At 41.0% G+C, this 12,028-nt stretch overlaps 1 protein-coding gene across 2 annotated transcripts in view; it reads left to right on the forward strand.

Annotated features, from left to right (window-relative positions):
* Positions 1–12,028, forward strand: part of LOC105892721 (pro-neuregulin-3, membrane-bound isoform) — a 56,164-nt gene continuing 44,136 nt past the window's right edge. For both annotated transcript variants that reach the window (XM_012819028.3, XM_031578802.2), the window contains exon 1: positions 1–2,090. In XM_012819028.3, the coding sequence (XP_012674482.2) occupies positions 1,403–2,090 (688 nt within the window). In that variant the 5' untranslated portion in view covers positions 1–1,402. The remainder of the gene's footprint in view (positions 2,091–12,028) is intronic.

Here is a 12,028-nt window from a genome sequence, read left to right on the forward strand (position 1 = left end):
CCCCCCCCCACACGCACACACACACACGCAGCCTGATCCATCCCTGCTTCGCGGCGCCCATTTTCTCTCCTTCTTCCTCCCAGCATAAGCTGCAGAGGGAAGCAGCTGTCTCCTTCCGAGGATCATCATAGCTACATGAAGGCTGGAACACTATAGAAAACCGGGCAAGGGATCGGGGAGTGACATTGCTGCAGAATCCAGAGAAAGGCTTAGTCATTGACCTGCCATTGCCGTGAATGAGGGGAGCCAACTGATATCCACGATCATGAACTGGACTGCAGCTTTTTGTCCTAAAGAAAAGAACCATCAACCATCCCCCGCTCTCGTGCTCTGTTTCCCTCTCTCCCCCTCTATCTCCAGTGGGCTGTTCCCCGTCCTACCCCTCCCTTTTTTCTCTCTTTTTCTTCCTCTGTGGCGGAATGTAGCAAGCGGATGCACGCAGGCTACCCACCAAAGGCTGCATTAGCAGGCATTGGAAAAGCACTGCTTCACTGACCTAACTGCACCAGGGGACCATAGCTCTTAGTGGACAGATGTGACAGGATTACTCAGGAGATTGCTTTGGTGACACATTGTCTGTCCATTTCCCTGCTCCCTTTTCATTTTTTTTTCTGCTTCAACGTTGACTGGAGACTGTTGATATATGTGATTTTTTTTTTTTTTTTTTTGCAAGGATTGCATTGTATGTTCAAGAAAAGTGGGTATTGGATATATATATATATACCACTGGTAAGTGGTGTAGTCCGGGATGGGGATCTGATGAGGTGCTGTATTCTCCAGCCAAAAGGAAGAGGCTTTCCAGGAGCTGGTGAGCTGACTCAGCGTTAGGAACAGTAGCAACGCAGAGAACGAGCTGCAAATCAATTTCATCCAAACAAGAGGTTTTAAAACGGGCTGCTGTATAGACAGTAAATGGAAATATTTCATGATGATTTTGTGAAACTGTGGGGCTAATTCTATTCAGGAATTTCAGCACTCGGACATAAATGGGAATGTGTAATCTGCTTGGGTGTAGCAGGGTCACGGAACGACAACAGGATCCACAAGAGGATTATTGTTTTGTTTTTTTTCATAATTAAAGGTTCCTTCATTTAGCCAGCTTTGCATCTCTCCTTTCTACCGAGATGTTACAATTCCAGGTTTGACACACCTTTGCAGCTGGGTATTGGACAAAGGATTAATCCACCATTGCGACACTGCCAAATGTCTGTCTGTGAGGGTGTGTGTGTGTGCGGTGTGTACTGCATATCTATAAATGCTGGGAGTGAGTAAATGTCTGTTGCTGGTTTACCAATTTTATCTGTTGGATGGCACTGCATCTTTTCTTAATTTCAGTATTTGATGTTGACATCCATAATTCCACCTTGCAAATGAGATTAACCCATACTGCACCACTGGCGAGATGAGTGAGAGTTCTGTGGGTGTCACCTCCGGTGCCATGATTCTGGAGGAACCAGAAGAGAGGAGAGCTGGGAGCCACCAGCAAGCTCCGGCCCGGGGGCAGGGCCACCTGCGCTGTGGTCCCTGCGCCCTGTGGCCCCGGCAGCAGACCTGGTTGTGTGTAGTGCCCCTATTCATCGGATTCATTGGCCTTGGACTGAGCTTGATGCTTCTCAAGTGGATTGTGGTGGGCTCCGTGCGAGATTATGTACCCACAGATCTGGTGAATGCCAATGGGCATCCTATTTTCTTGTCAAAGCCCAGCACCTTCCCAAAGAGCTTTGATACTACTACCACCACTGCTGTCACTCATTTAGTCAGCTCCACCATGTCATCTAGCACTGCAGCTACCGTGGTGCGAACAAGAACCAGGCCTGGTGCTCACCCAGTGAGCTCCACAACGAGCAGGGGCACTATGCCAGGCAAACAAGCTACACAAGGGAGCACTACTGTACGCCATGGGCCTCACAGCCCCGTGGTCACTACCACCAATGCAGTGGGCACCAACTCCAACGAGGGGACCTCCACTACCAGCTCAAAGACCTCCAACCCAACAGTGCTGCATGACTCCACACAGCTGTGGACACATGACCGCAACACCAAGTTGCTTGCCATCACGCCCACACCCACACACAACAGAAGGACAACACGTAAGTTTGCTTTCTAAATTGGTTTTTTAAATGAATATATTGGATGGATGATATTTTTTGTCACACATGCTTATATTTTAGCTCATTCTTTAGTTTTGTTAAGGATTATGGAGACTTGTGTTATTTAGCCGTATTAGTGTTTCATAGATAAGCATACTGGTGATTTTCTTCAGATATTTCATAGCCTTTAGTTTCCAAATGGACTATACTGTGCTGGATGGTCTATCATGGATGGCTTAATCCAAATGATGGTCTATTATGCCTAGAATAAGAGACATTTAGTGTTCAGTATGGCATCAACTCTTGTTTGAGTTTGAACTACCACTACAACTACAGAATGCCAGTCTAATTTTGATACCTCATTAAAGGTCAATTTGCCTTTTCTGACCCAACGTTGAACCATCAGTAAATGCAGCACACATCTTTGTTCTGCTGTTTGTCAAACAGTATGGCATCAACTCTAATTTTGTTACCTAATTAAAGGTCAGATCAGAAACGTGTCTGAAGTTTGTCAGAGAAATTGGTAACAACTGCACATTTTCATTCCAATGTGGTTGTGCTTATTATGCCACATGGTCACTCCTCTGATTTCTGGTATTAAATGATCACTCATGGAAGAGTCCACAGGTAAGTAACAAAAACAGAATTGGATTGGACATGATGCAAGTGCTGTTGACAATGAATACAATACAATGAAGGATGAACTGCCTTGCTTTGGGTTGGGTTCAGGATAAGAGTAATGTCAGGATGAGTTGACACAGCAGTTGAGAGTTAGGCTTAGTTCACAAAATATGTCAATTGTTTTGAATGTTGTTGTACACATAATGTGTCATTACCAAGCATCTACTTAGTGGCATGTGGGAAGGGCCAAAGACATCATTTGCAAAAGCTAGTTAGTTTGTCATTTTTATTTAAATGTGGACTTAAATAAAGAATTATACACAGACCTTGAGCATTTATGCGAAAGCAGCCAAAATATTGCTGAAAACCATTCATTTATAAATGTCAGTCTTATCAGCAAGCATTTTCTCCATTTTTTTTATCACTATCACTCGATAACACTATCTCTATCACTATCACTTTCACTCTATCACTGTCGGTTTCTTTATTACGTTCCCTCTTTCTCTATCTTAATATTTAACGTCTCAATCTGTCTTTCTCTTTCTCTCTCTTTCACTCACTCTATTTATCTATTTTTATTTATTTAGTTCTCCCTCCCTATTTTTCTCTTTATCATAGACGCCATACTGTCTCACTGTCACTCTAAAGTATATTGTTATATCAAATTTCCTTTTTGCAGTCTTGTGTGTAAGCCAGACTTGGGCACACTCTCATCTCAGCTTCTTGTGGATCTGTAGAAAAGACATTGTGACCATTCATGTGACATCTAGAATGGCATCACTGTTCAGCTGGAATCAGCCTGTGCCGTACAGTAATATACCTAAAAGGCAATGGCTGATTGTTAAACACAAAACGAAGTAAGCCTACCATTAGCATGATGCCTCACTACCGGGTTTATCCCTTTTTGCCTCTTCTCTCAAGCAACAGAGAGAGAGAGAGAGAGAGAGCGATGTCAGTGTAAATGCTCAAATGTTGACCAACACTTAAGTTCCTATGGTAATGTGCCCTCAATGTATCATATAACAACTAAATAAGATGTGTTGCAAAATGTTTCACCTGAACCGAACCCTGGTCGAACCCGGTAGAACCTTGGTATGAAAGGGTGCAAATATTGGTGTTGTTTAGTGCTGTGTCTGCTATAGTGACATTATGTTTCTTTCTCTTTCACTCACTCACACACTCTCAGCACATGTGCACTGTAGCACAAACATTGCTGCTTGTAAAAGGTTAAGGTGGGGTCAAAGACTCGAAATAGGCAGAGCAAGGTAATTAGTGAATGCTGACCAATAGCATTGTCAAACAAACTGAATATGTCAGATGAGATTTCAGAGATGGCAATATGGCCGCAGGTTCTGGACAGTGTTTCCCTGGAGTGCTTTTACAAGGATTGAACTGTAGTGCTTCTTCTGTTGTTCTAAACAATTCAATTCTTTGACACATAATTGTAGCTTTTCAGACATGTTGTTAAATGGCCAAGCCCCATCTCTTCGAACTGACTTACATTGTTAATTAGGTTATGTGATTTTGAGCCTGTAAAAAATGTGTTCACTTAAATCCCATGATGAATTGTTTTGAATCAAGATCAATATAGCCCGTCCCATAACCCTAACCCTAACCCTAACCTTGTCCATAACGATTCTGAAATTTGTATGGCAAGTTGGCCTCCAGGAGGTGCATTACCCTCATTCCCATTCATTTGTGGAGTGGCTCCACCTGGTGAATAATGTTCAACGCATTAGCACTTCAGTAGCCAACATGTTGTGATGTAAAGGCTCAGACTTCACTACCTTTTTATGAAATTTTGTCCATGGGGGCACGACTGCTGACACATTTCAATATCTCAAGAACCGCTTGACCAAAAATGTTGAAATGTGTAATGCTTATACTTGGCTACATTTGCTCACAATTCCTAAAGTTGGCTCGCTCATCAAAATGGCCGCCAATGGCCAATCAAAATTCAGCAGCCAACACATGGCTTGGTGAATCTTCATGAACGTTTGTATGGTCATTCATGATGGCATATAGAAGCTATTTACCCAATTTCAAACAAATCAACCATAAGATGTCACTACAGCAAGTTACGAATATGTTTTATTTTGTTCCTCTCATATGGTTTGGTCTATCAATTCAATTAGTCTTTAAATCTTTATGTAACAAAATTCACATGGTCCTTTTTACCTGTTGAAGCGACCAAATCATACAACCTTTCATTACTTAATTTACTCTGCATTTAGCACTTTTACTACATTTACCCTGTCAGTGTACAGCCGCCACATCCACAGACTATGGTTCCTTAAATTTTCACTCAGGATAAGATATACAGCAAACTTTCTGCAAACCGCAAGTTGTTGGCAGAAATGTAATCATTCACACACTTCTCTGGGAACGGTACATTTTTTGTTATTTCACTTCATTCCTGCTCATTCCCGCACTTTGTGCCGTTCATATCGTTCCGCAAGTAGTCCGTTCACTTAACGCAAGGGAAATTCATTGTTACTTGAAGTCAGCAAGTTATAAGTTGTTGCACAACACCTGAAACTTCCAAGTTCTATTTGCATGAAGAACAATTTTTTCTTAGTCACAAAACAGTAACAAAATAATTTAAAAAAGGTATTTTGGAAGAATGTCTTTATTCGCTTTGACAATTTGACAAATTTGACAATTTGTATATAAGCAACATAATGTATATGATAGATGTTTTTCCCTACTGTATTTGAGTCAATCAAGTATTGTTGATCATACTGTTGAGTTGGAAAATTGTGTCCCTGATTTCTTGAGAAATTTGGATTGTTGGTTGGCAGTGTATAAATGTTATCTTTTGTGAACTTATATTGCAGCCAATCTTTTGTCAGGTGTCACGAAACATGATGTGAGTGCCATGATAACATCACGCTGCCATGGTGATTATGTGATTAATTAAACATTGAACATATTACCACCATTTCTAATTAGGCATTTCACTTCAAATACTGTGATGACTCAAGGGGTTGCAGTTTGGTGATGCTATCAATTATGAGAAGAGAGTAAACTAAGGCAGTAATAGTTCCTACTACTGTATGTTGCAACACTACAGTAGCATCCCCATGTTCCTAGTGCTTATAAGATTGTTTCTTGAATGCCAATGATAACCGATAGCTTTACTCAAGGGAAGCACATTTATTTGTGGGGCTAGACACTACTTTTAGGTGTTTGGTTCAGTCTGGTCACTGGTGGTTATAAGCAGAGGATTGCACTTATCAGTCAGTGACAACTGAACTGTTACTGGAGCTAACCAGGCTCCTAGTGGTGCCAACCCACTTTGAACTCCACCCACTAATTCCATATCTGTGCTGACATTTAGCATTACTGATATGGTGTGAGCATGTGTGTGGGATATTTTGTTTGAATATATACATAGTTCACATAGGATAGCGCAGTGATTGCAATAGGAATACTGTAGGTGTAACAGTAGCCGAGACGTGGTAGCAACAGATGCTAACACCCATGAGTCATACCCGCCTTCCATGCCGGAGGTTGCAAATTTGAGTCTGGTTTGGGTTACAAAAGCATCTTGATAATTGCAAATTAAAGCAACAATTTCAGTTAATCTACGGTCAGACGTTACTATTTCATCACACAGAGAAAAATATAATGACTCTCAAAGCATCTTAGCAGAACCATCTCCCCAAATGATATGTATGCTCAAACTATTTTTCATTTATTTTTTTCGTAATATGCATGAAGTATCTACATGTACCAGTATACACCGCTGTAGGTACCAGCGTCACATGGGAACCAGAATAAATGTGGGTGCAATTAGTAATAGTCTCCTTACTTGGAGACTTTGTTCGGTCACCGTAGATGTGTGTGCACGTTTGTGAACATACATGTGAGTTGAACAAAGAACAAGCCTATGTGAAGCACAAAGTGTGTGAGGCTATGTTAAGGCAAATGTATGTGTAATCTGTGTGATTACAGTACCAAGTTAGAAAAGGGAAATTGTTTGTAATGAATGCAAGACCCTATGTCTCTGGGAACCAGTGGCTCCTTTTGTTCAGCTTGTAGAGTTTGCCAATCATCTTCGGGGTTACTTGCTTTGCTTGCTCCCGTCGTTGAGTTAACTAGCAGGCTTTCTGTTGCCACTGCTCGTGCTAAACTTGCTCCCGTCGTTGAGTTAACTAGCAGGCTTTCTGTTGCAGCTGCTCGTGCTAAACTTGCTCCCGTCGTTGAGTTAACTAGCAGGTTTTCTGTTGTAGCTGCTCGTGCTAAACTTGCTCCCGTCGTTGAGTTAACTAGCAGGCTTTCTGTTGTAGCTGCTCGTGCTAAACTTGCTCCCGTCGTTGGGTTAACTAGCAGGCTTTCTGTTGTAGCTGCTCGTGCTAAACTTGCTCCCGTCGTTGAGTTAACTAGCAGGCTTTCTGTTGTAGCTGCTCGTGCTAAACTTGCTCCCGTCGTTGAGTTAACTAGCAGGCTTTCTGTTGTAGCTGCTCGTGCTAAACTTGCTCCCGTCGTTGAGTTAACTAGCAGGCTTTCTGTTGTAGCTGCTCATGCTAGACTTGCTTACTCTCGGTTCTTGCTCCCGTCGGAGTACGGGAAGAGAAGAGGCTTAGGTAGTCCGTGACTGGGGTTTTGTCCCCAGGTCAGGGGGCGTATTTCAAGTGACATCAGGCTACAGTTACAGATTGATTGGAGGGGAGGCGTTGACCATTCACGTAAATTCCTGATCAAATCACACAATGGACGAATTCCATTGTGTGATTTTGTAACCTTTGTAAGATTGTGAAGTGCCCAAGACCAGTTCATATGGGCTGACGGTCAGGGCTGTGCACAGACATTTTGGGAGGCAGGTGCTCACTCTAAAAAAAGGGTACTCCTCTCACCAACAGTCATTCATAAAAAAGAAAGTTACTTATGGTAACACATCATTCACTGATGTACTTATTTGTTTCTTTGTTTAATGTTGCAAGGCCTATTGTGCCTTTAACCATAATCTCTAGCCTCTCAGTGAAGGTGTGGATCAATTTGAACATTTCCTTGAGATATCAGAGTGCAGACTATCAGCACATGGCCACACTTCTATCAGTGCTACACAGGAAAAAGGTGACAGATGGGCTAATGTTTCTGATATTCAAATAGAATTGCACAGACTATTAACCATGTAATCCATATTTGTTTGTTATCGGTTAATCAGTTCATAAGTGTCTGACAAAGGACTACCGAAGTACACTTGTTTCAATTGATGAGGCTATTCGTCACACTAGTTTGGTTGCTGTTAATGGTGAGCTATTGTCTATGTTTGGCTACTGGGCCTATTGAAGGCTGCATCGAGATGTTTTAATAGTGGTTTCATTTCACAACAGTGACACAATGAGGCTTAGAACACAGTGCCATTACCTGGCTTTTACCTATGAAGGCAAGTCAGGGAAACATCGATGCTGCTCAATAGAGCACTTCACTTGATCTGCATGCATTCACTTGATCTGCATGTATTCACTTGATCTGCATGCATTCACTGTGGTTGCTGTGGCAAGGAAAGTCAAAGGGGGAGGCACAGGATATCATGCGGCCTTGCAGAATAAGAACTCAGATGCAGTTGTTGGGCATAGTTACAGCACGCTTTAAAAAGAGTTTAAAATCTAAAAGGAAAAAGGGCACTTCAAGTCCAAGGGCATAAGGGCAGGTGTTTCAGCAGCACCTGGGGTCTATCTGGGCACATGCCTGCTGACTGGACTGACTCAACAGACTGTGAATCTGGGTCTGAAGCTGTCAGATTGAAGCCACAGAAAGGCATCAGTAAACAAGATTCTTTCATTAATGCTTTGGGGTTTCAGCTCTTTCTCTCTGTCTGCTGTATGCACTTGTTTCCCAATCTGACAGCCTGTCTACATGTCTGTAGATAAATCAGTAAACTCTTGAAGAGCTGTCCCTTTGTTCAGTGCTTGTCAGGGAGGGCTCAACATAAACCACAATTTCCTCTCCAGTCTTCTCTTAATATGTTTTGATGTGTGTGTATGTGCAAACATGTGTTTTTGGGATGGCCTTCTGCTGAATGTGCTTACACTTCAGGTGTACAAAGGTAACATGTCCCCTTTCAGTCACATATTCATAGAATGTTGGAAGGAGACTAAGTGTCAATCTTTCTTCAATTCTCAGTTATGCTTCTACATCTCAGAAAAGCATGCCACCTTTGAAAATGAAATCACTTTTTTATGAATAACTGCCTTTCAAAAGCAACTTCAGTTCATGTGGGTTTCATTCTCCTCATTATACGTTCATGCATCGCTGTATTCAAACATATTCAATTATAGAAGAGAGTGAGAACTAAACCTAGGCCTTGAGGCAAACAGAAATGTGTCTCTGATCATAATCCTTGACCTCAGAGCATGAATTTTCAACTTCTTTGATGATACAAAAATCAACAGTTCTATGCTGTCGAAATTGGCAGCCACCAAACACGAAGTGATGCTTTCTTCCAGTATCACCTGTGTCAAACCCCCCCATTTTCTTCTGAAACCTAGTGTATCACACATATATTCTTCACAATAGGGCTGGGTATTGCCACCAACCCACAATACAATACACATAAATACAAACACACTAAAATATCATGACTAGTACTGCTGAAATGCAGGAATATGTAACAGGTGAGACGGATGACTGGGACTTGTAGGATTGATATGTGTGTGCGTGCAGGGTATTGTTAGCAACGAGTTAAAAAGCACATGTTGCCATGGCCTGGACTCAATCTAGTGACTCTAGAGAGCTTTAGTCTAATGCTCTCCCAACTGAGCTACTTGGGCCTTTAGTTCTCTGTGCCTGCAATACAAATGTCTGCATCTGTGGTCACAGCTGGTGTAAAGAAGGTAGCCGAAGGAATACGAATGGCTGTTGTCTGATGGACTTGTTGGCAGATCTACTGTATGTTTGGAAAAGTTGCGCAATCTGTGAAACACAGTGGAATCTGGCATGGAGACATTTACAGACGACATGTTGCACATCTCATGCACTGTTCAAGACTGGAGTTTGTTAGAAAAAAAGTTTGCAGAGACTTTTGAAGTGTCTGGTTTGGACAGCATCTGCAGCGCTGCATAGAATATGTGTGACAAGAGACGATAGGAGCTATGAGTAGGGTAGCACATATTTGCTAATTGTCTTGAAAAGTTTCCTGAGGATTATGATTATATGTGTTGTGGCAAATGTATAGTCATAAAGGCCTGGGAAGAAATAGATGTTAAGAAGATCATGCATGACCTGTAAGTAATGTTTCCTTGCAAAAAGACACGCCTGCCCTACATGATATATTCAAGAAGATAGACAGATTGCTCAAATGGCGTGATGTTTTGGAGAGATACCAAGATATCACAGTAAAACTTTTTCAGGGGTGCAGGAGTCTGGCCTTGAGTGCAAAAGGGGGGCAGTCCATTTGGAATCAGGCCATGGCAACATGCGCTTTTAAATGGATTGCAAACAATAACCTGCACACACACACATACATGCACACGCATACCAACCCTCCAACTCCCAGTCCTCCATCATGCATTCCTACCACATTGGTACAGAAAAAGACATGATGTCAATCAAAAGGGGTCATCAAACATGCATGACAGAATATACCAACGACTGCTACTGCATTAATGTAAGCAGTCTACAGAAACCTGTGGTGAATTAGTACATTAATACATTATATTGAGTTATTTAAAGGGTTAAACCTGTGGTGAATACACTCATTAATACATTATATTTAGTTATTCAAAGGGTTAAACCTGTGGTGAATACACTCATTAATACATTCTATTGAGTTATTTAAAGGGTGTAACCTGTGGTGAATACACTCATTAATACATTCTATTGAGTTATTTAAAGGGTGTAACCTGTGGTGAATACACTCATTAATACATTATATTGAGTTATTTAAAGGGTTAAACCTGTGGTGAATACACTCATTAATACATTATATTGAGTTATTCAAAGGGTTAAACCTGTGGTGAATACACTCATTAATACATTATATTGAGTTATTTAAAGGGTTAAACATGTGGTGAATACACTCATTAATACATTATATTTAGTTATTTAAAGGGTTAAACCTGTGGTGAATACACTCATTAATACATTATATTTATACTTATTCAAAGGGTTAAACCTGTGGTGAATACACTCATTAATACATTATATTTAGTTATTCAAAGGGTTAAACCTGTGGTGAATACACTCATTAATACATTCTATTTATACTTATTCAAAGGGTTAAACCTGTGGTGAATACACTCATTAATACATTATATTTAGTTATTCAAAGGGTTAAACCTGTGGTGAATACACTCATTAATACATTCTATTTAGTTATTCAAAGGGTTAAACCTGTGGTGAATACACTCATTAATACATTATATTTAGTTATTTAAAGGGTTAAAGGGGCAGGGGTGTCATAGTTAAAGGGGAAGGGATGCCATGTCTGGAAAAAGGTCAATGTATCCACACCAAATGAGAAGCGTATCTCTAGCATCATGACGAGAGTAGGATACCCAATGTGTATTAAGATATACAGTATGACCTCAAAGTGACATTAATGTGTATTAAGATATACAGTATGACCTCAAAGTGACACTAATGCTAAACAGGAAGGGACCATTTCTCAGGGATGTGTTTGCATATTTGCAGAAAACCTGGTGCATTTCTTTTTTCTTCATGACCTTTGAGTACCAAAGTGCTGCTGGGTCATTTCAGCAGCACAGAAAAAAATACAGAAAGGCTCCATACTTTAACAGGAGATCAGGCTTTGTCTTGGTGAAGGTTATGTATATGTAAGCTAAATACATAGACATATTATCTCTCCATCCCTCACTGAGGATAGAAACTTGTGCTTGGCCTCCTCATTGCTGCATCCAGCTCTTGAGCTAGTCTGAAGCGGTCAATTGTAGCTCATTGCTAAATTCTTTGAAACTGAAAGGCACTGGGAGAAGAAGATATACATAGAGTGAGAAGCATGGGCTCGTCGCCATAATAATTTTGTGCACAGTACTTCATAAAATAGTTGTGATATGGAGTTGTATTGGATGTTTGACTGCTTTGATCTCTATACACAAATCAGTGTACAGAGAATGAATAGTCTTTTCTTTCATTGACACAGCCATACTATGGAGATATGTCATTTGATAGATGCAATTTGCAATTCTTTTGCAATAAACTTTTGCCAAATTCAGTGGATTGCTCCTCCCGGTCCTCTAGCTCTCCATTCAGTGTGTGCACTCAAAAAACCACACAGGTGTTTGTACACAGCCATGGTGCCGTAAAGAGGAACACACAGGTGTTTGTACACAGCCATGGTGCTGTAGAAG

Source organism: Clupea harengus, chromosome 13, assembly GCF_900700415.2.
Source record: "Clupea harengus chromosome 13, Ch_v2.0.2, whole genome shotgun sequence".
Taxonomy (NCBI): domain Eukaryota; kingdom Metazoa; phylum Chordata; class Actinopteri; order Clupeiformes; family Clupeidae; genus Clupea; species Clupea harengus.